General features: G+C 33.1%; 1 protein-coding gene across 1 annotated transcript in view; it reads right to left on the reverse strand.

Moving 5' to 3' along the window:
- The window catches only part of LOC113394404 (uncharacterized), a 118,355-nt gene that overhangs the window by 28,467 nt on the left and 62,805 nt on the right, over positions 1–27,083 (reverse strand). Inside the window, exon 3 of the mRNA XM_026631709.2 lies at positions 8,322–8,425. Within this exon, the coding sequence (XP_026487494.2) occupies positions 8,322–8,425 (104 nt within the window). The remainder of the gene's footprint in view (positions 1–8,321; positions 8,426–27,083) is intronic.

The following is a 27,083-nucleotide window of genomic DNA, read 5'->3' on the forward strand; positions in this document are numbered from 1 at the left end:
GGGTAGGTACCACCACCCACGCATCAGATATTGTATTGACAAAAAGGAATACTTAGTATAGTTGTGTGTAGGTTTGAAGATAGCCTGTGGAATTACAGGCACAAGGGACATAACATCTTAGCTCTCAAGGTCGGTGGCGTATTGGAGATGTTAGCAATGTTTATTTTTCCTTATGCTATTTAGCGCTATTGTCTATGGACGATGCTGACCACTTACCGTAACTTGGGCCATAAGCCTACCTACATTATAATAAAATAATAATCTCTTCATTAAAAATGTGTTAAAAAAATATTATTGTTTTAAATTATTATTATTTTGACCTATTGTGGGGTTTATACAGCGTTTTTGGAATGTTTATCAAATAGTTTCAATATTGTAATTTTAATTAACTCATAAGTGAGGGCTAACTGACATAAGCGTTTATGACGCAACGCTCCCTTAAATAACCTTTGTGTACGTATTGACTAATGTTTACGTTGCTACGGACGAGCGACCTTGAACCGCGCCTTGGGCTTGAACCGTAGGTAATCGTAGTACCTGTAAAAATATTTTCATTTCTAGAAAATATAGACCTTTAACGAACTATTCAAACCAGTTAAAAACAGACATTTCCAATTCAATTAAAATCTCAAATTCGGTTACAATTCGGTACATGTACGTAATTGTCGAAAATCGAAAATGTTAGTTTGACTTATATAAAGCCAAATCTAGCTGAAATGGCCCAGTGGTTAGAACGCGTGTATCTTAACCGATGATTTCGGGTTCAAACCCAGGCAGGCTCCACTGAACTTTCATGTGCTTAATTTGTGTTTATAATTCATCTCGTGCTCGGCGGTGAAGGAAAACATCGTAAGGAAACTTGCATGTGTCTGATTTCTGAAACGAAATTCTGCCACATGTGTATTCCACCAACCCGCATTGGACAAGCGTGGTGGAATATGCTCCAAACCTTCTCCTCAAAGGGAGAAGAGGCCTTAGCCCAGCAGTGGGAAATTTCCAGGCTGCTAAAGCCAAATCATGTGCTAAATGTATTCTTATGAACCACAGCTCCCGGCTAGGGGTTAGTCGTCTCGTACTAGGCATATAATAGTATGCCTATGTTCTTCCTTGGAGTTCAAGCTTGCTTGACACCAAATTTCAGAAAATTCGGTTCTGTGGTTTGGTCGTGAAAGAGCAACAGACAGACAGAGTTAGACAGACAGAGCAACGTGTTGGAACTAGCTCCAAACTCGCTGACAGGAGAGGAGATTTTTGCTAAGGAGTGTGGCATTTACGGTCTGTTTCAAAGTTCTATGGGCAAATAAGTTAACAAAGAAAACAATTACTCTAGGACTTTATTAACAAAAAGCGTTGAAAAGAAGTTGTTGCTGTAATTAAATAACATATGTTAAATTTCTTCGCAATATTAACAATTAAGATTCATAATATACTAATATGTTTGGTTTTCACGATGTACATTTTGAATCCGGCTTTTATATTTTAGAGACTGGCAACCCTAGATAATATATATACAAAATATTTTAATAGCATACATTCGATCCGGATTTAAATCCCTCAATAAATAATATCAATGTCCGAAACTGATTGTTATCGGAAAGATTTTGCAAGATCTCATTTCAGATAAAAACACCATTACAGACAGGGTAATTTGCCACACTGCAATTTCCGTGGCATACAATAACTTAATAGCCTCGTTGGTCTAGTGGCTACCTAATGAGGGTTCTGAATTCAATGTCCTGGGTTTAAATCCTAGACCGGGATGGTTAACTCATAGCGCGAAAATTGCAGCTGTATACCATACCTTATAAATTTGATCCTAGGTCTAAGATCACTTCGGTTGCGTCAGAGTGCTATGACTCAGCGTTGCAAAACTATCGATAGTTTGACTATCGATAATCGACCACAAAAAATATTTAGGATATCGATAGTACTATCGATAGTATCGTTAGATCAATATTATCGATACTATCGATAGTATCGCTAGCTCTGATAGACTTAAGACTCGAATGAAGTACATTTTGATTTTGATATCGATAGGCTGCCCGAAACCGATGAGCTTAGTGAATTGATACATTATCGAAGTAAACCTATCCAATGCCATTAACTCTGGGTAGATATTTCGTGCAATCAGTAAACGAGCACACTAATCGCGCGGCATAATATAAATATATCGCCAAATTATGCAATCAACCCCCGACAGCAACCCCAATTTAAATAATCCGCAAAATGAATACGCCATTTTTCTATACCATAAAACGAATTTGCAAAAATTGTTGATATCATTCAACTAAATTTTGATTAAAATCTATATTGAGTCTATTTGTCTGTCTGTGTGTTGCAAGCTTGAACTCGAAGGAGAGACGTAGGCTAACTTTTCGCGCGTAACATCTGACGACGAACCCCTAAAAGGCGAGCGGGCCGCAAGTGACAATTAGTTTTATATATAAAAAAGGGAAAAGTTCAAAGTAACAGGATGAATGTTCTATTAAAACCTATAGTTAACAGACAGTCTACGTTTAACAGACTCTATATAAATATAAGCCATTTAAAATAGGTAAATATTCATGATTATGAAATTTAAGTAGACCATAATCGTCGTCGACAGGCGATGTTCCAGTGATTTTCATGAATTCTTATGTTATTATATTACTTTATACTTTATTGTAAACCTCACAGAGAATATAAATAAATACAATACAGATCCAGCCTTAATAAAAGGCGCGTACAATTTATGGCGACCTTATCGCTACATAGCGATCGCTTCCAGGCAACCAACGGTGGTTAGGTTAGGGTAGCTCATAGAATATGAGGTACTGTAATAATGAATGAAATAACATGAATCTATTACTAAAACTAATAAATAAATGTAAATATAGATTTTTTTTTAATTGATTGGCGGACGAGCATTTGGGCCACCTGATGGTAAGTGGTCACCACCGCCCATAGACAAAGGCACTGTAAGAAATATTAACCATTACTTACATCAACTATGCGCCACCAACCTTGGGAACTAAGATGTTATGTCCCTTGTGCCTGTGATTACACTGGCTCACTCACCATTCTAACCGGAACAGAACAATACCGAGTACTGTTATTTAGCGGTAGAATATCTGATGAGTGGGTGGTATCTACCCAGACGGGCTCGCACAAAGCCCTACCACCAAGTAAATGTGTTTAATACACAAATTATATATCAATACATATAAAATACAAGTATATAATCTAAATACACACTGTATACAATAAGCACGAATATATACATATATTATGCTTCAAACTAGCAAGATATTATATCTGGCTTTTATAATAAATTATATATGGTATAGATTCGTTAATAGATCCATCCCGCTCGAGTATTTCGTCAGTGTTTTATTGAACTTTATATTTAAATTTATCAAAATACATCACACAATTCTTTAAAGCCAGTAGTACATATTATCTTTGTTCGTTTACTTTGAAATGTGATACGTCTCACTAACCACAGATATATAATATACTACTCTTAATTTTAGACATTATCCTTGAAATATGTTAGCTTTGACACGGAATAGGCCACTTTAAATAGATCTATATTGCATTTATAGAGCCAAATAGTAACGATATACAGATATAAAACTAAAAGGGTCCACTTGTAATGGCTATAGCGACGTATTGAGGGGAGCCAAAATTGTTAATGCATTTAGTCACCAATATATACCGAACAATGCAATAAATTCGTCAATTGTTGTAAGCGAAACTGTATCTTAACAGCTTTGTAATATAAAATAATTTGCTTCGTACGATACTATGCCATTTACAGTAATTGTCAACAGGGAAATCAGAGTCGTTATCAATTATATTAAATACACTGTTAAATGTTGTAAAATCGTATATAATGGAGTTTAACCAAGCGATTCAAATAAAATGTTACAACAGTGAAATATAAAAAGAAAATGTATTATTTAAAAAAAAGAATTCAAAGAATGAACTGGTGGTTGAGATTGGTTCTATCTACGTGGGTAGTACTCACTTATCACTAATTCTACTAAAAAATAGCTGTATCTTGTTTAAATGTCTTCTGAATTCAATATGAGTCAGAGTTATTAAAGTAAAAATGTATCTACGTCATGTGCATTATCTATCTATAATTAATTATATAATGTAATTGGTTTATAATTCTTTAAGTCACATATCTATTGATAATAAGATAATCTTGTTAAAATATTTTTTATTGAATAAAAATATTTAATTAAATAAACATAAAAATTAACAGACATTGCAAAAAGCGTACAATGACCAAGTCCTTTGAATAAATACTATATAAAAAGATCTTGTTATCGTTAGTCCACACGTGTGTAAAAATACCAGCAACGTGACACGTGCCGACCTGCTTACAGATCCCTAAGGATAGCCGAAATGGAGCAAATCCGAATTTGTGGGAACAATTTTTTTGTAGATTATATAGTTTGCAAATGTAATTATTTATGGATGCAAAAAAAAACGAAATATTATGGTATTAGGGAGAAAAATTGATTTACTGTTACGTAGCAATACGTAACTCTCCCAATGCTTGGTAAATGATCCGCTCCACTTAAAGAGAAGGCTGCGTTTGGAATTTATTCTAAAACGCTACTTCACTGCAATTTGTTAGAGACATACAAAATAGCACACACACATGTACAGTTTAGTACAATCGAAGATAAGATAAAATAAAGATAAACATACTTCACATTCACGTATGCCATTCGATTTTCTAATAGCTCAGCTATATTGTGCACTACTAATAGTTCTTGTGTTAGTTCAGTGGTTAGATTGCGTGCATCTTAACCGATGATTGCGGGTTCAAACCCAGGCAAGCACCACTGAATTTTCATGTGCTTAATTTGTGTTTATAATTCATCTCGTGCATAAAACATCGTGATGAAACTTGCATGTGTCTAATTTCAACGAAATTCTGCCACATGTGTACTCCACCAACACCACGCATTGGAACAGCTTGGTGAAATATGCTCCGAATCCTCTTCTCAAAGGGAGACGAGGCCTTGGCCCAGTAGTGAGAAATTTACAGGCTGTTAATGGAATAGTTCTTGACTAATATCCTTGATTTATAATATGACACTATTACACTAAACTCCTTAAATTTTGCTTCCTAAGTACCGATAAAACTTTCGTCAACGTTTAAAACGCTATGTTTTCGCAAAACCATAATGAATATCATAGATTTTATTTAAACTCTCGACCAATGAGAATGCGTCAATTCGATTTCAAAAGTTATTTATTTGGATTTTGTCCTTTCGTGGTTGGAAAAGACTAGAAATACTTTTAACTAATTAGCAGAAAGATGCATCGTTTCGCAATGTTTGCATATGCGTTTGATTTTTGTTGATTAACTAAAATGTTCCGAGCACTCCAACTGCCTTTCAAACAAATGGCATATAATCAGAGCATTATATTGTAACGTTAACATTATTATAATTTATGTGACGTATATATTAAAATTAATCTATACTATACTAATATTATAAATGTCAAAGTAACTCTGTCTGTCTGTCTGTCTGTCGCTCTTTCACTGCCAAACCAATGAACCGAATTTAACGAAATTTGGTATGAAGCAAACTTGAACTCTAAGGAAGGACATAGGCTACTTTTTTGCCTAACACGTGACAACTAATCCCTAAAACGCGAGCGAAGCCGCGGGCGACAACTACTATAATAATAATACGTCAGAATAACGATATTCCGTATAAAAAATATCCATTATATTTGACGCGCTATTAAAATGGGGACGATTATATAAGCGACATTCAAACCCTAGCTTTTACCCCAATATCGATATATTGAATGGCATGTGGCATTTGATAAGTGTGACGTCACAATGTCACACATCTGCCTATTGATGAGAATTAATTTCACGCCTCGCGTTGACACGTGTGAATTGTAAAAGCTATTCTTCAAAGGGGCGTACAGTATGACTAGCGATAATAGATATACCGATATATTTATGTTCTATGACCATATAAAAAAGCGATGTTCATAAACTAACCGACTCAGATTTGAAACGGAAGGTGGGCCGGGATAGCGAAAGAATTCTTATATTATTATAAACAATATTTATTAACCAGGTAGAGTAAACACTCGGCTCAGATTCAACAATAATTATAATCGTTAATTGTAAATACATCTCTATTTATACAAAATTCAAATAATATTTAGTGTTGGTAGACGTTAAGTATAAAAATCATATCACGAAATTAAATAACATTGAAACAAAATATATACTATAAATAAAAATAAAAAAGTAACAATGTCTGTGTTTGAGTCTGTTTCTTTTTGTTATGGCATTGGTTGGCGAGCACATGGGCCACCTGATGGTAAGTGGTCACCACCGCCCATAGACAAAGGCACTGTAAGAAACATTAACCATTCCTTACACCACCTATGCTTCACCAACCTTGGGAACTAAGATGTTATGTCCTTTGTGCCTGTGATTACACTGGCTCACTCACCCTTCTAACCGGAACACAACAATACAGAGTACTGTTATTTGGGGGTAGAATATCTGATGAGTGGGTGGTAGGTACCTTCCCAGACGGGCTTGCACAAGGCCCTACCACCAAGTAAAAAAGTAAAGTTAATAAAGTTTCTCTTTCATGGCCAAACCACTTTAATGCATTTTGATATGAAGCAAGCTTGAAATCCATGGAAGGACGTAGGCTAATTTCTATGCCTAACAACTAACCAACCCGTAAAACGCGAGGCGAGCCGCGGGCGAAAACTAGTAATTAATAATTGAAGTGAGCACAGAGCACTCTTGACAAATTAACAAAAGAACTCGGCGCTCGCACTACCTCTAACAGAAATAAAATTGTATTCGCTTTTTTTAATTCTCTATCATGCCTTTTGTTTTATGATCTGGGCTAGCCGTGGTCTTATATTTTTTATCTAATCAAAACTCTTTTTTTTTTATAATTATCAAAATAATGTATATTATTCTATGACCAAATCATCATTTATATGTCAAAGTTTATTAAAAAACCATACAGCCATTTGAGCTTTCGTAAGTAAATATTAAGCACGCGAACTTGCGATATACACTGGACCATTAATCTAGACATTAAGTAACAACCTAAGCTTTTCTGAAGCTATGCAAATTCAATATTGAATAGTTCAACTTAGATTACTTAAAGTTATCACTTCTGTCGGGCGTCTCGAGACGCACACGATTTTTCTACAACTTCGCTGAGCCAAACAATGAGTCCATAATTATCACGTCACTTCGTCGTTATAACTTCGTCGTTATAACTTCGTACGTTAAAATTCATACAATTTTACCTGCCTTATTTCCCCGTTTGAAGTTTAGTTAAAGAAATTTCGAAATCCTTTCTTAGGGAATGCCTACATTAGAAAATAAACCTACGCTCCATATTTCAGCTTTCAACACTCAGTAGTTTTGGTGGTGCATTGATCAATGTGGACAAACGGTTTTAAGTATATAAATTAAAAACTTACCACATAAATATACATTATGCAATAATAATAAATAATATTTAAATCATAAAATTTTTTTTATACTCAAAGACATAATCACTGCAATATTGTTTCTCTTCAAACTTGAAACGGTCACGCAAATAATAATAATAATTGAAAATTATCAAAGGAAAAGAAACAATAAATACATATTTAACAATCACAATGATCTACTTTAAAATAACAGATTTAATTCCAAATAATTACGCCATTTCGATTACTTATAAAATTAATTCTGAAACATTTAAAAGGATTACTGACAAAATAGAGCTCGGCTTCCGACCCTTATAATATATTCTATGTATTTCACAAAGCTCCAACGTGAAATATATCTTTATATATCGTCGAAAATATGAAATTGGGTTCATATGCAGTAATATATTACACCTGGCAGGTTAAATGTTCTAAAACTAATGATTTATTTTGAAATCTGACTCAAATTTTATTTCGATAAAGTTCATATTCTAATATTTTCTCAAATTAATAAATTTCCACAGACAATTAATTGTCTATACCTTCGGTATATATTTTCTGTTGTTTTGATTTACGTTTATATTTTGTACTTGCACGTTTTTATTGCCATACAGCATCACCATTTGACTTTTTAGACTATTCGCTTTCGGCTTTTGTATTCCGATTTTTTAATTTATATTTGATCTTCTAACTCGGTATGTCGTGCGTGTGTCTTTTGTCTTTGATTCATAACGTTTAATTTATCGGTAAAACTTTAGTAAGTTTATATATAATATTTCCATTGAGATAAATGTTACGGCGTAATAACTATATAGTAATAGAAAACATTTTATTTAACTTACCATCAAAACAGGCGTACTTTAAATATACAACACCAGGAGACCAGCTCCTGGAAGGAGGATAATCCTCCGACAGCACGAAGCTACAATGGTTTACTCCTGTGCATCTGAAATAGAAAAAAAAATTTAATACAACTTCTACGACAATTTTATTATTATAAAATTTATTTAAATTCGGTTTTTTCTTCAGTATTTTCATAAAGGCAGACGAGGAAATACCACCTGACTTTAAGAGGTCAGCCTCGCCAATGGTATCGAAACAATAGAAAGAGCAAGCTATTCCTACGTTACGCTGCCAAATATGAAATCTAAGATGATATTTCCCGAGTTCTGATTATAAATAATAATAATAATAAATAATGAATTAGCCAGTTAAAACGGACTGATTCATTCTTTAAAAAAGAAAACCACCGTTGAGAAGTTATTTTTTTTCGGCAGAATAACCTATCGGTACCTATATAGATACACAACTTGCGCATAAAATCAAAACTTAGCCATATTAGGTTATATTTAGTTTTTTAAAATTAAATAGAATATTAAATTTAAAAAAAAATTTACAGTGCAAACGAATTAATTTAAATTTCGAACTTGATGTTATACACTACCGCGCGCTGTCGTAACACTAATTATTCTTGATGGTATAATATCTCAGAAATCCTTTCGCACGTCTTTTCATTCCTTAGAAAATTGTGAATCTCTCTCGTCTCGTAGTATAGTAGTAGTTTGACATAACGTTATCAAAGTAGGTACATTAAAACTATGGTATATTGCACCATTTTATCATGAACATTACAAATAGTAACATAAAACAATCAATTATATAACCTATTAATAATGAGAAAGAAAAAATACTGAAAAAAATTGTTGTTGAAAAGTTGAAAAAGAGTAACTACTGAGTTTCTTGACGGTTCTTCTCGGTAGAATCAACATTCCGAACCAGTGGTAGCTTCATTTAATATAGTTTGTTAAATGACGATTCAAAAGTACTTGAATGAAGTATATTTCGATTTGATTTCATTTTATTTGCACTATGAATAAATTAAAAAAAAAACGGATTTGTTATACAAATTACAGAATAAACACTCCAACCTAAAGATTTACAAGTAGCATACACCCGTTAATATATTTAATTAATCAATATATATAAACTATATTCTCTCAAGAAACAACCGTGTTACGTTCGTGCTTGTTTTTAACGACCAGCACTAACACCGTTTCGTAACATCACGAAGAAACAATAAAATTAATGTAAAACAAGTAAATGTTCGTGGAGCGATCCTTAACGTACATTTTAAATAAGTTCTCACGGACCTGTACATCTTCCCTTGTGAGTTTCGTGTTACGAATTTCCGTAGATTTATTTACAAGTGTATGTTTTGCATAAAAGCCGAGATGCCCAGTGGTTAGAACGCGTTAATCTTAACCGATGATTGCGGGTTCAAACCCAGACAAGCACCACTGAATTTTCATGTGCTTAATTTGTGTTTATAATTCATCTCGTGCTCGGCGGTGAAGGAAAACATCGTAAGGAAACCTGTGTGTGTCTAATTTCAACAAAATTCTGCCATATGTGTATCCACCAACCCGCTCCAAACCTTCTCCTCTAAAGGAGAAGAGGCCTTAGCCGAGCAGTGGGAAATTTACAGGCTCTTAATGTATTTTATGTATTTTTATTGTATGTTTTGAATGAAAACTAAGCGGTACACGCTAAAAGGTAGACATTTTTTTACTTCACATCAATTTGTACCTACCAATAGTTATAACTCTTATTGAAATATCCGTTCTTATTTACGTATCATTATATAGTCGCCTAACGCTGTATATCTGTCCCTGTGTACGTATGTATGCTAAGCGACTATTGTCGGATCGGCGCAATAATATAGAATCTCCTAGTGTTCTAGCCGCTGATCTATCGCGACTCCTCTAAAATTTTCAAATCGTCAGTTTTAAAACGATTCCATAATGAATTCGAACAACGTTTTCATTGATAAGATCTTTCTCGTTTTATTTCATCGTTGCGTGTGTTCTTTCAATAAACTTTGTTATTTTTGTATTATTATTTATTATAAGCATGAATACATATTATAATATAATATTCGTAGAATACATTTGACAAAATCAACTATTTTAATGCATAATCTTATCATTTACTGAATCGATTCAGCTTACAAATTCTTTCGACATAAATCTTGATTGCACTCATCTGTACCACATATTATTCTTATTAATTATTGTGACTATTTGTGGAGTGGGAACCTGATAATATTAGGAAGGCATACAGTAGTATTTCTTGGTATCTACTTGGTGGTAGGGCTTTGTGCGAGCCCGTCTGGGTAGGTACCACCCACTCATCAGATATTCTACCGCCAAATAACAGTACTCTGTATTGTTGTGTTCCAGTTAGAAGGGTGAGTGAGCCAGTGTAATCACAGGCACAAGGGACATAACATCTTAGTTCCCAAGGTTGGTTCCCAAGGCGCATAGGTGATGTATGCAAAGGTTAATATTTCTTACAGCGCCTTTGTCTATGGGCGATGGTGACCACTTACCATCAGGCCCATATGCTAGTCCGCCAACCAATAAAAAAAAAATACAGGCGATATTGTCAGTGGATACCTGCTCCATAGATATTGGCCCTATGAATACACAACCGACTATTGAATGGGCTATATATATTTAAGCGGTTATACACCAAGCTAACACCGTTTTATCACCAGTCAGTAAATCAACAGAGGACTATATTATAAATAACTCATAAACTAATTTAAATAAATAAGTAAATCAATATATAAATGAGCGATCTAATTTTTCTCGTATGTAGGCTAAGCGAATTTGTTGTTTTTTCTTTTTCAATTTCGTTTCGTTTCGTAGCTATTGGTAATCTCTGTGTTACCGATAAATATAGATAAAATATATGTTCTAAATTCATATGAATTTATTTCTCATCTAACAATTATTATTAAAATTGATACTCGATGCGGACATTAGTTATAATAAATACACAACCACTAAAAAAGGAGTCATAATACGCCCTAAAGTGGTGTAGTTTGTCAAAATAAGTACCTAATAACTTTTGTTATGCGTTTTGTGAATTGTTTTCGATGATTTTATTCATTTATAGAAACAAAAAATCTTTTCGTTCTTCATTTTATTTTTATTCTTGCTAATAAATTCCTATGTATATTTGTATATACTTTACAGAAACACTTCATCATCAAAAAATTTTTCAAAAAATGTCTACTAAGCAATAGGCAATATTTGTTTATGTACTAAGAAAATCTACTGGCATCGGAAGGGCTCATAGCCGTTGTCACGGCTTCTGTGAGAAAGACCTTGAGAACCTTCTCTGCAGTTATTGCAGTTCCGTCGACCTACGCCGCCGTCTGCATACGTTCTATTATTTTCAGCATAATTATCTTGTCTTCGATCATTAGCATTAGTCTTGACCATAATTTAGTTAAGATTTTTTCTGTAGTTCTGTACAAACCAAGACTAAAGGGAACGTCGATGCCAGAGACACACTATCGTCAGAGAAACGATAAACGTCGGAATGGCCTGACATGTCAAGCATGCGGCCATCGACAAAACGCGATGGAAAACATTGCCGCCTTTTGTGCGCTTGAAATGGGAAAATAGAACGAAAAAGAAGTCCACTAATAACAGACGCACTAAGGCCTAAAATGTCCCCAACTCTGTAACCGATCATTGGATTTCATTCTAGATATTGTGACATGTTTTCACTGGCCTCTTAATCGCGTTGACTCTCTTAAGCTTTTAAACCTGAAGTGGCTTTATAACTGAACGGTTACGATAGATTTTATCATTATTAACTTCACGGAGTCGATGATTACCAAATTGTCATTCACATTGGAATGCATATCGTATATTACGATATGTTATATTTCAAAGAGCACACTGTCAACAAACAATTTAACACGTGACTTATAAATCTGCGCCCTAAATACCATTTTCCCAACTTTTAAACGAAGATCAAAGACGAAGTGTAAAAGTGCTGACAACTGACAAATTCGAGGAACAAGAAGAATTATGTTCCTTTAGAAATAGTCTATATTTGAAATTGTCATCAAACGTAGACGTTAAGGTCGTAGTTACCAATTTTCGAAGTAAAGTAGTGCGTCTACAAAAATTGTTAGACATTTCGGTTTTTTATTTGTTATATGAACCCAACAATTATACAATACTAGTTGTCGCCCGCGGATTCGCTCGCTTTTTAGGAGTTGGTTGTCATGTGTTAGCCAAAAAAGTACCCTATGTCCTTCCTTGGAATTCAAGTTTGTTTCATTGGTTGTTTCATTTGTTTCATTGGAGTTCAAATTTCATAAAATTCGGTTCATTGGTTTGGCAGTGGAAGAGCGACAGACAGACCGACAGAGCTACTTTCACATTTATAATATTAAGTATAAGATTATAACATACATTTATTATACAATTTCTAAATTTAACCAAAGCAATTTTTGTTAACAACACACAATTTTCCAATTTATTTTTGTGGAGAAGTTGCTTTTATGTTCCACATAATTCCAATCAATTTCCAAATACGAAATAAATTACATATTTTATCAAAAATAAGTTTACAAAAAAATACCTCACCATTCCATAATGTTCTTTGAATAGTTTACAGTTTACCGAATTTCCTGCAAATTCCTTTCCAGGTGAAAGCGAATCGTTTCTTGCAACTTTAATTCACACAATGTTATATAACGAGCAAGAGCTATGTTCTTATAGAGACCATGTTAAATTAAATTCAGAAACGTTAATTAGCTTATAACAGAAACATTTTATTTATTTAGCACTGTATTTTCGCAGTAATTGAATATAAACATTTAAGCATTTTATATATAAATCCCCTTTTCCCACTGGGCAGTATAAGCCACTGTTTCTAATAATAAAATTTAACATCCTGTGACATTCAACCACGTAACGATTGGAGGTTTCTTGATTGCTTTCTTGAGTTCTTTTTCGTTTTGTATAAAATCTATATTGAAATTTTAATCTAATAATTAACTAAGTATCGATATGGAACTATGACCGTTCGCCATAGTAATATAGGCTATTTTTTTAATCCTGTTTTTCCAACACTCCTTTTTCGGCAATAAGCACAAACTAAACAAGTGATCTTCTAGCTATACCGCAGCCGTTTGCCTGGTTTAGCCAAATCGATATTTAAAGATCTGCCTATTATATACGCAGTATTATCTCCACTCTGATCTTCCATTTATAAAAATAATTATAAATTTAAAAAAAAACCGTCAATTAATCTTAGCAATTACAAAAAATTTAATTCCGAAATTGTTATAACAAAAAAATACATAAATTGACATCTTAGTAACAGTGCGTTTCCTATATACATAAATAAATTTGAGATCTAAATACATAGTTTAAAACGTCATTTTAATTTTTATTTAAAAGCACACTATAGTACACATAATCTCATCTGGTTTACTGTTACCACGATAGCGGGGAAATTACATGCATTCTCAAAAAGCTACATACAAATTAGACGCAAGATATCATCGTTTAATTTCCTCCCTGGAAACCGGAGCCTCCACATAATTACAAAGTAAGGTCGGCTACAATCTTCCGACAATATATATTATTATATAATACAACATTCCGATATTCTTATTGTACGCGCGAGAGAAAAGTGGACTGTATTTAAGGAATAAAGGGGAGTTGTTACCTCAAAACTGGGCTCTGACTTATGAAGACACGTTCTTCTTGAGAGCGCTCCCTTGGTCTTCATACACTCGAAGAACACAGCCAAAGGGATGGATGATATTACAGGAGAAGGATAAGTCCGTTACACAAGCTAATTTCAAAAGCGCGGCGCACTCACATAACACACGTTACCGCGGCTCACACGAGAAGGGAAGAGAGAAAGGAAGTACGTCATACGTCAAATCATTCCATAGACAAATATTGCAGTTTCAATGTACGCATAAACCTAAATACGCTACACTTATAATTATTTATTACCTTCATTTTCATCAGAGAATGAATTATAACAATAATAATAATTACCTCTTAGCCTATTGACTAAGCTTATTATTAAGGTAAGCTAAGGTTATTCTACTAGATTGGATGATCAGCACCCAATCTTTCTACTCTCGGGTGGGGATACCATCCTTTGAGCCACCATGCTGTGACACTACAATCTGTGTATCTAATTTTTAAACATTTATTAGATAGCATTTTATTTTTGTGATTGTCTTTCTTATAATAGTACTACTAAATGAGCCTTCTGATGGTAAGTGGAAGTATTAACCATTTCTTTATATCGATGCGTCACCAATCTTGTGCGGTAAGAAGTTATATCGCTGAGTTGCTCGGTCACTCGCTCTTCACAACACGAACATCACTACAATACTAAGTATTCCTGGAGGTAGGATAAACGATGGGTATCTTACTACCAAGTGACCTAGCTATAATTTTTGTCTTTCTGTAATTATATACATACATATATCCAAATACATTTTTAAAGTTAAGTGCTCGCGCGCCCTAAACCATCAAAATTATAAGGAAATGACTCGCATGAATATTCTAATGTGAATGATTAATGATTTTCTTATCCGTCTTTAATGTGAAACGCATTCAAGCATTTCTGCATTATTCGCAAAGTAAAATTAAGAATCATATAAAATTATGATACAATTTATTATACATAATATAAAATGTACAAAATAGATACCTACCAATAACAATACAATGACTAACGACACGTCTATCGTTGTAACGATATCAAAAAAATTTAAACGTCATTGACCCTCCTAGAATAATTTAAAATGGTTGTTTACGTAACACCTGGATAATTTAATTATACGGTTCATTGACTGCTTAAATTTGCTTTTGGACTTGTAAATAGGCTGTTAGTATTTAAGCCGTCATCGCTGCTACCCTACACCAATACTTTTTTTGATGTCATAGAGTTTGCCGGATTGGAAATGGGACACCTGATGGTAGTCCCCGCTGCACATAGACATTGGTACTGTAAGAAACTTTAGTAATTTCTTATATCAATGCGCCACCAACATTAGAAACAAATATGTTATTTACCTTTGGTTTATAGTTACACTGACTCACTCACCCTTAACACCAGAACTAAACACTTCTATTGCTGTTTGGTGGTAGAATGTTCGACGACGGCAAGTTACCTACCTTCCTACTTATGTTTATAAGACCTTTTAAAGTTGCAAAATACATTCATCTATGCTTAGGGAGTGATTGCACAAACGACGCGTTGTCCTCTTCTTTCGATTGTCAAATTAGTTTTGACAGAAAAGAAAGAAACAAGAAACTCACTGCAGAACACGGAGAACACATTAAATATCATAACGTTATATGCGACAATGATTAATAGTAATTATAAAATATATAGGATGCACGAATGAAAATGGCGTATCAACGTAAGTCAGTTGTCACGTTGTCACGTGTTCACGAGTGATATACGAAGTTAATTCTTACAGAATCGCACATGTATTTGAACCATCACAAAAATGTAACTCAAATATTGAATTTTAATTCATCTATAAATCGTGTATCTAGCTATTCTATAAGAACAAACTCAAAATTTACCGTAGAACACAACCGTCCAATTTCAGAAATGGTATGCGGTATTGATTGTTATAAATATAACGTTTAAATGTTATACGGATCAAAATAGCGTATCACTGTAAATAAGATACGACATTGATACGAAGTAAGTTGTCGCTAACTATAATAACTAAGATGTTATGTGATTTATGCTAGTTTCAAATCATAAATTAAAAGGCATATGGAGCGCACGGAAAATTATAGTGAAGCAACAAAAGCGAATACAAATCTCAGGTAGCGCGTCAAAGGTTATGTCACTTTGATTATTAATCGATGACGTGTTACCAAAAATATCAGTCATTTCACTGCCGTTATTTTCCGCACGTCATCCGCCTTTTGTTTTACAATCCGAGATGTTACAAATGACAATGGTCCACTCAAGAGCATCTTTAACGATCTGTGAATATGATACACACGGTTGTCAAAACGTAATAAAATCTGCATACACATTTTTTTTTTTTTAATATACATGACACAGATAAACAATACATTAAAACAATTACCATAAATAAACCTGACCTACAACAAAGATTACTATTAAAATTAACGATACAATTTTAAATACTAATAGATTAAACATTAGTCACGATTAATTTTACGATTTGTCAATAAAATTTATGTTAATGTAACAGCACAACAAAAAAAAACCGCACTTAAACATTACTTTATTATGCGCACGCGCGCGTTCAACGGAACATGGCGCTTAAAGTGGTTACTTCCGGAAGTTCGTTACGGCGCCACGTGACGTCACATCCTGATAAAGCCCCTCACCTGCAGGTTTAGCGATTTTCACATTAACCATATAAACGTGATGATGCATCATTTTAATGCTATTTGAGAATTGACAAAACGAAAAAAAATTGAAATGTTGAAGTCGTTTTATAGCGTTTAATGATAAATGCCTTATTTTCTTTGCTAGGTCATTATTACAAAATTAGTCCTAAACAGAGCCGAGATAGCCCAATGATTAGAAAGCGTGCATCTTAACTGATGATTGCCGGTTTAAACCCAAGCAAGCACCACTGAATCTTTATGTGCTTAATATGTGTTTATAGTTCATCTCGTGCTCGGCGGTGAAGGAAAACATCGTGAGGAAACCTGCATGTATCTAATGTCAACAAAACTCTGCCATATGTGGCATCCACATCCACCAACCCGCATTGGCGCAGCGTGGTGGAATATGCTCCAAAACTTCTCCTCAAAGGTAGATGAGACCTTAGCCCAGCAATGGGAAATTTACTGTGTGTTAATGTAATGTACTCCTAAACATTCCGCGAACTTATAATTTTAAAGTGATATTCTTTGAATTCCTTATATATTTATATTTCCACAAAATTATATGTGATCGTTACGAGTTTATTATAGTGATACACATATGCCAAAAGCGAATCATACGACCATTCGTGTCTAAAGTAGACACAATTTAGGTCAAGGATAAGACTGTCGATCCACATAAGTCAGAACCAAGAATAGAATAGAAACGTCACCGAGCAAGCAATTTGGAGGCTGTGGTGAGTGTCATTGAGGCTTAGAACACGAACAAGAAGTAACGCTTTGCGGTACCTTGTGATAACTTGTTTCTTAACTAAAACCAGATGATTCAAGAGTATTTTGTTGTTATAAAAAAAGTCTATTTTTTTATAAAAAAAAGTCTATGTCCTTCCTGGAAGTTCTTCGCTTCATAACATATTTCATCTCAAATCAATTCAGTTGAGTGTTTTAGCCGTGAAATAGTAACAGACAGATTGACAGAGCGACGGTTAGAGTTAATTTCGCGTATATAATATTAGTATGGATTAACATCCTCATAAAAATAAGGTAACATTTACGATTATAACCTGTAATGTCCTACTGTCTGGGTAAGGCCTTATCAACATTTATCAAGCGCAACAAATATTTGATAGCAACAATTGCTATGCTATAACCGTAAAAATTCTGCAGAAATACACCTTACTTAATATCGTCGAAGAAAAGTAACAGAATTTGCGAGAAATTTCTACAAGTTCTGATGAAAATACTTTTAGTGACGACATAGCAACAAAGCGTTATGATATTACTTTCGTTCCAAAACTTAAAATGTTTCGAAGCGAAGCAATAACTGCTGAAAATACCGGAATTGCAAAGCTATTCCGTAAGAAGCAACTTATAAGCCGCGGAATACAATCGTAATGACAGAAAATGTTACGCGACATTGACTTTAAAAATTATAACATTTAAACAATATACGGACCAAAATAGCTTGTCACCGTAAGTTGATTTTGAGCATTTTACGAGTGAGAATGAACTGAGTTCATACAGAATACCACCGTTGAACTACGAGTATAATAGTGTTTCTTTCAGCAGTATGCATGATTTCATCTGTATTCGTGTCACGTTTTAATATATTTCCATAGGGAATGAAAATAAACATCCCTAGAAATAGCCGAATGTGTTACCGTTATATTTTTTTACGCGTAATGTTAAATAATATTTTAAATGTAATTTACTTTTTTTTACTTAATATTATTATGATGCATGTTTAGGACTTCATATGACAATGATACCTATACGTACCGCCTAACAATATAATTTCTATTCGATTCTTGATCTCTGTGGTGAAAATGGAATATTATTTAAATTGCATTCTTGGCTTATCTCAATGCACGTCAAAGATACACAACAGCACAATTAATGTTAACCGATAGTCGCACCATTGATCTTTCATGTACTTAATTTTTGTATATAATTAATCATCTCAGAAAACATATGACGAATGAAATTCTAACAAATCTTCACCCGCACTTAAGCAGTGTGGTGCCTCACAGTCGCGGTTATAAGCTGCAAGTCTTCTCCTTAAGAGGAGAGCAAGCTTTTGTCTACCGGTTGGACAAATTGCGGCTTTAAATTTAGTTTGAATTGCCAATATGTAAGGAAAGCCAGTGTATACTTTGTATCAAAAACTAATGGCTAGTCAAAAAAAAATGTTAAAAAAAATTATCATGTTGATATGTGACGCAATTCACCATAAAGTGACATCATTTACAAACTTTAAAAGTTTTAGAAATTCCGCTCCAACTAGCAGAAAGCGCTTCAGGGATTCAAAAAGCACCAGCGGCAACAAACTGATAGTAAAACGCTGAGCATCGCTTTGTGCATCCTGCATCACAAATTACCAGAGATTGCAATCCTGCTGAATACAGCGGAGAAGCGCTGGTATGAAACAACCCCTTTCACATCACGATTTGTGTGTGTCCTTTAAGTGTGAATGTATGACTAACCTATTTTTTGCTTTTACTAGAAACTTAGTATTTATATACTAGAACGCGTCGACTACACGACACATGTAGAAAATTAGTAATTAATATTTAGTTGAAATATCTGAACTATATATATTTCAGATACGACTGAAATATATGGATAAAAAAAAACAATTCGTCACATCGATCAAAAGTAAAAAAAATAATTGTTGCCCCTCAAAGGGTCTAAGATTCTTATAAATATCAATACACAACAATGCAATACTGTGATTCGGTATGAAAATAAGCCAGTGTCTATGAGATGAGATGATTGAACATCACGTCTGGTTTACTAAACACAAGAAAAAAACAATATTAACAAATATTTATTTAATCGAGTACCAGAAATTATTTACACAAAAACCAAAATATTAAGAATGAAAGACAAATATAAAATTACAAGCAGATTTCTAGAAAAAAAAAAGGAAAAAAAAATAGTAAATATAAATGTACATATATATATTTTGTTTGGGCGTCAATCACGTGAAAACTACTAAACATCGATATGAGACATACCAATCGACGCGGAATCGTCCATCAATCGTTAAAGGCTATTTAACGAAAACCATTGATCCTCCCCCATTTATTAAATGGCCAAAAGCGGGTCGGGCAATAGCTAAACTTTAGGTACATAATGTAAAAGTTACAAACTTACGTAACTGTTGCCGGGTGTTATCGGATTGGCAAACATACAATCGAAGCACAGAAACGGAAGTAGGTACACGAGTTTTGTATGACTTGGTACTTTGTTGCATTTCACTATTACAGTATAAACATAGATTAAATATTATTAAAAAATATATGAAAACGCAAACAGAATATATAAAAGCAATATATGAATACTGGAGTTTATCATTTATAACATATAAGTCGTCGCCCGCGGTTTCGTTCGCGCTGTAGTTGTAGGTTGGTAATCAGGTGTTCAAAAATTCATCAAATTCGGTTCAGTGGTTTAGTTTGGCAGCGTAACAGACAAACACAAAGACAGACAGAGTTACTTTCGCATTTATAATATTAGTATAGATGAATATAAAAGCGTCATATAAAATCTCAGAAACTACAACACCTACAAACTTAAAACTTAGCAGGCAGGTTCCTTATAGAGTGTAGACATCTGCTAAGAACGGATTTTACGAAATTCCACCCCTGAGGGTGTAAAACGGAGGTTGGAAGTTTGTATTTTATAAATTCCGCGCGGGAAAAGCCGCAGGTTCAGCTAGTATTACTATAGGTAAGTTGTGATTAAAACATTGTATGCAAAATTCAACGTTATATGATAGTACACAATAAGGTGGATTATCTCACAACAGCTTGTAATTTATAAAGTAAAAAGTCTATTAAAAACCAATTAAACATTTTTTTTTTATGGTATCGGTAGGCGGACGAGCTAATGGGCCACCTGATGGTAAGTAGTCACCATCGTCCATAGACAATGGCGCTGTAAGAAATATTAACCATTCCTTACATCACCAATGCGCCACCAATCTTTGGAACTAAGATGTTATGTCCCTTGTGCCTGTGGATACTCTCCCTTCAAACTCACTCATTGGCTCACTCGCCCTTCAAACCGAAACACAACAATACTGAGTACTACTGTTTGGTAAAATATCTGATGAGTGGTTGGTACCTACCCAGACGGGCTTGCACAAAGCCCGACCACCATTAAATTAACGTATCCCATATATATTAATTTAATGCTAATACTAAAAAACGAATAGTTAATACAAGTTTTTTAAAATATGTATCATCTATAGCCTATTCCAATCGAAAAAAAAAGATAAACGAACCTTTTTTGTTTTTTTAACGATTAACGTATTTCATACAATTTGCTAATAGCTCGGCTAAATTGTACACAACTAAAAGTGCTTGGTTAATTATTAATCTTTATTGCACCGTACCATTTATAGCGCCATCTTGTCGCAAATCAATAATGGATATCAAAGATTATTCAATCTCTCGACCAATGATAACGCGTCAACTCGAATGTCAAATGTTGTTTATTTGACTTTTCTCCTCTTGTGCTTCGAATAAGCAATGAAGTTCCAAATATTCCGAAAAATGTAATAAACTGTAACTTATTATATATCATAGAAAAAAAATTATACGGTTAAGTTTATCCTAAATGAATAAAAAAAATCTCCACGGTAATCCGTACAGATTAAAAATACTTCTGTAATATGCAATACCCACCCGACTTGAACGGCTTACGTAACTTGTACCAGGTTATACAAAGTTTTATTCAGCTGGCGGAGGTCCAGCTGGATTCCGAAACAAGTGTGCCAATGTAGAACACGCCTAATTTAGTTGTAGACTAAATTATGCCAAAGCTATTTAACTTGAGTTATTTCTATACTTCATGCGCACTTTTTATATTTTACGTTTAAAATATCAAATTTATTTTAGAAAAAAAATCTCTGCGTGTACGGACGCGCGTGAGAAATTATAATTCTTCCACGGCATAAATAAAGTGTTATTAATTGCACGTAAATAATAAATTACTATAAAAAAATAAATTCGTGCATCATTCTCCATTCCAAAAGATAAAACCATACCAATTATTTTATTATTTATAATAATTGGTAATATTTTATAATTATTCTCATTATAAAACACTATTTTTGTATATTTTCTTATCATATGTATAAACTTTTAAATACATAGTCTAACTCTTATAATCCGATACAAAAGCGATCCGACCCAGTTAAGAACAGTCGCAAGACGTTCGATCTGAGAATTCAACACCGCGAACTGCTTTTGCCGGCGTAATTCTGAAAAACAAATTCACTGAAAATCCTAAAATCTTGATTTTCCCCGACCTAAGACTTAAACCTGGAGCTTCATAAGCTGAACCAATAATACCTTGACACTAGGTACGAACGAGAGAGTTACTGAATTAAATCTTATCTCATTTAGTATATTAATTAATTAAGTTGTCACCTTAATAAGGTTAACTTACGATTTACAGATCAATAAAATGTTATCTAACCTTGGCCTAAAGGAATCTAAGCCGTGAATTGAGCTTATTAGTTCAATGAATATCACGCGATTCTAACATTAAAGCACTGATGTTAAAATGTTATAATTGGACTGGATTCAATATACATATACACGAGCGAAGACACGGGCGATAACTTGTGATTTACACACAAAAGGTTATTATGGTTTTGTAAATTAAATATATGTATACAAATTGTGCTAATTTTTTAATTTTATTTCTTCTCTTTACAGCGACTTTATATAGCATATTACATTTAATGTTTGAAACTACTTTGATGATATAAATGATTTTAATGTATGAAGACTCGTCAAATAGGTCAAAATTATACAAGATGAGTCTCCAAAAGATGAAAGGTCACGGTAATTCAATGATGTCTATACAAAGAATCGACCCGTTCTGTTATAAAAAGCTATCATTAAAAACAAACAATACCCTACGTTTTCTTTTCTTCGAAGACTAATCTACTTTATAAAAATATTTAATTTGTTCTTATTAAATATTTTACTTAAAATTTTAATAAAATTACCAATTCAGTAAGAACACCGTTTTTGATTTAGTAAATCGAATTGCAACCGTAACCAATAAATCCTTTTTATTTCCAAAATATTGGTGATTTGTTGAAGCCGGGCTCCATCTTCAGCTATTTCTAAAACTTATGAAAACTGTAAAATTAAAATTATAAATGCGAAAGTAGATCAGTCTGTCTGTGTTTTTTTTATTTTTTATATTAGAGGTGGCAAACGTGCAGGAGGCTCACCTGATGGAAAGTGACTACCACCGCCCATGGACATCTGCAACACCGGGGTGCTTGCAGGTGCGTTGCCGGCCTTTCAGGAAGGAGTACGCTCTTTTCTTAAAGGTTCCCAAGTTGTATCGGATCGGAAAAACCGCCGGCGAAAGCTGGTTCCACAGAGTGATTGAGCACGCCAGAAAATGTCTTAAAAATCGCGCTGTTGTGGATTGATTTTGATGAAATTTTAAACGAGGCAATCTTGAATCCCAGGACGGACTTGAGCTATTTTTTCAATATTTGAAGGAGTAATGTTTGTAAGAAAACTCTGTCAACAAATTTTGAAGCAATTTCGTCCAAAACGAAATTCCGAGCAGGGCTAGTTACAAATAAAATATTGTTTTAATAAATATAGCTTATATATAGCTTAAGATTTTCTTTCGTAACGTAATGTACAAACAAAAATTTCAAAAAAATCTTTAAAGCACCGTAACAATAAGCGAAACAAAGCTATGCGGCAAGTGCTTTAATTAAAATATAAAGTTACCACAGCTCTGTATTAAGTAACATTAACGAGAAATGCTAGGCGATGAGATTTAAGTCATGAGATTTGAGCGTGTATATGTCACTGCAAAAGCTCGAACTAAGGTAAATCTTAAGATTTTCCAGTAAAACCTAAGATTTCCGACATGAGTTTGTAAATATAAGTATTTATTATAAAGGGACGACTTTTTCGGACTTTTACCAACGACCAATCAGAAGATAACATAGATATGATTTGGAAGGTTATAAGTTATAAACGGTTTTTTTGTTTAAATTATTCCTTAATAGTTAAAAAACGATTTAAAAGTGTTTATAAAAGTCCAGCTTTGACTGCCGCCTCTACCTTGACACCGCATCTCGAACAGTATCCGTGGAAAACAATTTACGCAACATGAGATGAATTTATTATCACCCTACTGTCCTGAATATTTCATAAATAGCTCGAAATAATTTCGTTTCCGAGGGAATGTGTTCATATCTTGACACATATGAAAAAAAATGTCCAATTCTTACAGTACATGAAACAGAAAAGTGCATTAGAAACGTTTTAAATTTACTTCGTGGCGGGGTTTTGTGCAAGTCCATCTGGGTAGGTACCACCCCTCATCAGATATTCTGCCGCCAAGCAACAATACTTGTTATTGTTGTGTTCCGGGTTGAAGGGTGAGTGAGCCAGTGTAACTATAGGCACAAAGGACATAACATCTTATTTCCCAAGGTTGGTGGCGCATTGGCGATGTAAGAGATGGATAAAATTTTTAACAGCGCTAATGTCTATGGGCGGTGGTAACCACTTAACATCACGTGGCCCATATGTCCACCCTAAAAAAAAAAAAACGTTACCTATCAAAACGTCCGCGAGTTCTGACATTAGTGATTTTGCATGCTTAACTTGAGTTTATAAATTAATCTTATCCTCGATGAAAGAAAACACCGTCAGAAAAGATATGCAGCTACCAAACCCCAATTGAGAGCCTCCTCTCCTCCTCCTCGTCTCCTTAGCCTATATTTACTTTTGTAAATTACACTGCAAGCAGTAAATTCTGAATCATTTATCGGCTCAAAGGCTTAAAGGTGATGTACAACGGTTTCTACAAATATTTCACGCCAGATTGAATGGTGGAATTCTCGTAACTGTCAAAAAATATACACTCGAATTGAATAACTCTGATAATCTTGTTTATGTAATATATATACATTTTATTAGTATATGTTTTTAAACATAAATATATCAAATATTATATTAAAAATGAATGTTTTTAAATAATAAATCGGTTTCAATAAACACACTCGGAAATATGCGGCCTTATTTTGTGCGGCATTGAATAAATAAATGAAATATTTAATACCGTTTGGAAAGCTTTGTTTAAAAATGACGTACGCGTATAAAATAAATACAAAGCAAAGAACACATTTTGATAAATCTGTTTATATAATATCGGAACAAAATGCTTTAACAATTGTAATTTATTGAATGAAGTGATATACTAGAGTTTTATACAAACACACCCTCACTCACACCCAGACACAAACACACATGAGCAGTATACCCAGTCACACGGGTATAAACCTAGTACAGGAACGCTTGGCATGTTGTTAGAGTAAAAAAAAAAAATTTTTTTTTCATTGTTCACTTATATACATTTCTTTTTTCATTGTCCACATAACCAAAGAATCTATATATGTACTCGTATATAAGAGAAATACCATCATGATCCGATTGAATATAAAACTAACATTTTCTTTTTTCACCTTCAACTATATACTATATTTCATAATGTCTAATCAATCTAAATTTTGTAGCCAGTATTATTTAAATAAATTTTGACAGACAATACGCGTAATTATTATCAATTAGTTTAAACACATATTTCGTTGTTAGTCTTATTTGAATCTCATCACAACATATGTTAATAGGAAGAAATGATAAACGACCGTCAGCAGAGAAAAAATAAATCTGTTTCTTAAGTGGTAACAGTCAGTGTAATTACCGTTGAAATTTATGTGAGACTCATCTTGATTAAGTAAAGCTTTTATTATTTTCAGACATTTTATATTTCCTACCTACCTAAAGAGGAAGTAAAAAAAGTTTAATCTAAAAAGTATTTAATGTTTTGAAAACAACATCTCTCGGGAGATTTTCTTCTTCGAAACTCATCGGCGCGAATATATTTTATCTTTATTTGAAATAATTACTAAAAAAAAATATTATTTTGAAAAACTATAAGTGTAAAAAAAAATATTTATTTATCACAAATCACAAAACAAAATTAGATTATTAAAACAAGAGGCAGAAGGAGTGCGCGGAACATTATAGTCAAGCAACAAAAGCGAATACGAAGCCAAAAGCGAAATATATATATATTTAATATTATTACTGCTTCATGATCGCTTATTTTCTATAAGAAAAATTAAAGTACGGCTTTGCCTTAGCTAACATTTGGAACATATCATGATATGATAATTATCTTCTGAAACGGTAGTTTCTATTCTTTTAATTTTAATTAAAAAGTTATTTTCTGATTATTAAAGAAAACAACCAACTATGTATTCAAAATATAAAAAATACAGAATTACTATTAAAAAAATAATGGCGCGCCCACACATATATGTGTTTATAGTGTTGTGAACAAATGTATGTATCTATTTGTAACTACTGTTAATTGTTAACCAAATGACTAAATTTCTTTTTTTTTAAACTGCGTGTAAGTAATGCTGGTCATCCTTAACATAAAATTATATTGTTATAAAATAAAATAGTTCAAGCGCTCAGTTACGTGACATTGCTTCAAAGCTAACGATTTTCGTAAACCGCTATAAAATTAAGGGAACAACGTAACAGCTCTATTAACTTTAGCAGAAATGATATAAAACTTAACTTTATGACTTGCTCGACATACAAAATGTACATTAACGTGTTTCTGACCAATGACAGAACAAAGCATATTAAGAAGAGTATAATTTTTATGTCAGTTTTAACTGACTTGTTCGTCCATTACAAAATTTTAAAAAGTTTTTTTCACAGAGTATTCAAATAAAATACGAACAGCTTACCAAAATAAAAAAAAGATATACATTTGAAATATATCCATTTTTTATACATTGTTTTTCTTTTAGTTCTGGAACACAATATATCGACTTAAAAATGTATATGACACAATCTATTGACAATAAAACCTTGATCAATTTCATATCTGTGCCAACATTAAAAATGAGTATAGGTTAGTATTTTTTTAACGGTTTGTATAATATTTAATTACAGAAAACAATTCTCTCAACTACCACCAAAAATACCATGTTTAAAATTGCCAATAATATCAATGGTGTGCGTTTATAAAATGTATAAATCTAAAATAAAATTATTATATTTAAATACATTTTACATACATTTAAACCTAGCTGTTATTTAGGACCGCCATATTGGATTAGAGATCACTGCATTATAATTTTTAGTATCAAATAATAAGCATTAAAATTCACTTGAATGTTTTCCAATTGATACATAAAAATTAAACATATTTTATTTAGAAACAACTTTAGTTTAGTCACACGGAAAAAAATACTTATTAGTTATAAATCGTATAGGTAATTCAAATTTTTAATTTATC

This window comes from Vanessa tameamea, chromosome 4 (assembly GCF_037043105.1).
Source record: "Vanessa tameamea isolate UH-Manoa-2023 chromosome 4, ilVanTame1 primary haplotype, whole genome shotgun sequence".
Classification (NCBI taxonomy): domain Eukaryota; kingdom Metazoa; phylum Arthropoda; class Insecta; order Lepidoptera; family Nymphalidae; genus Vanessa; species Vanessa tameamea.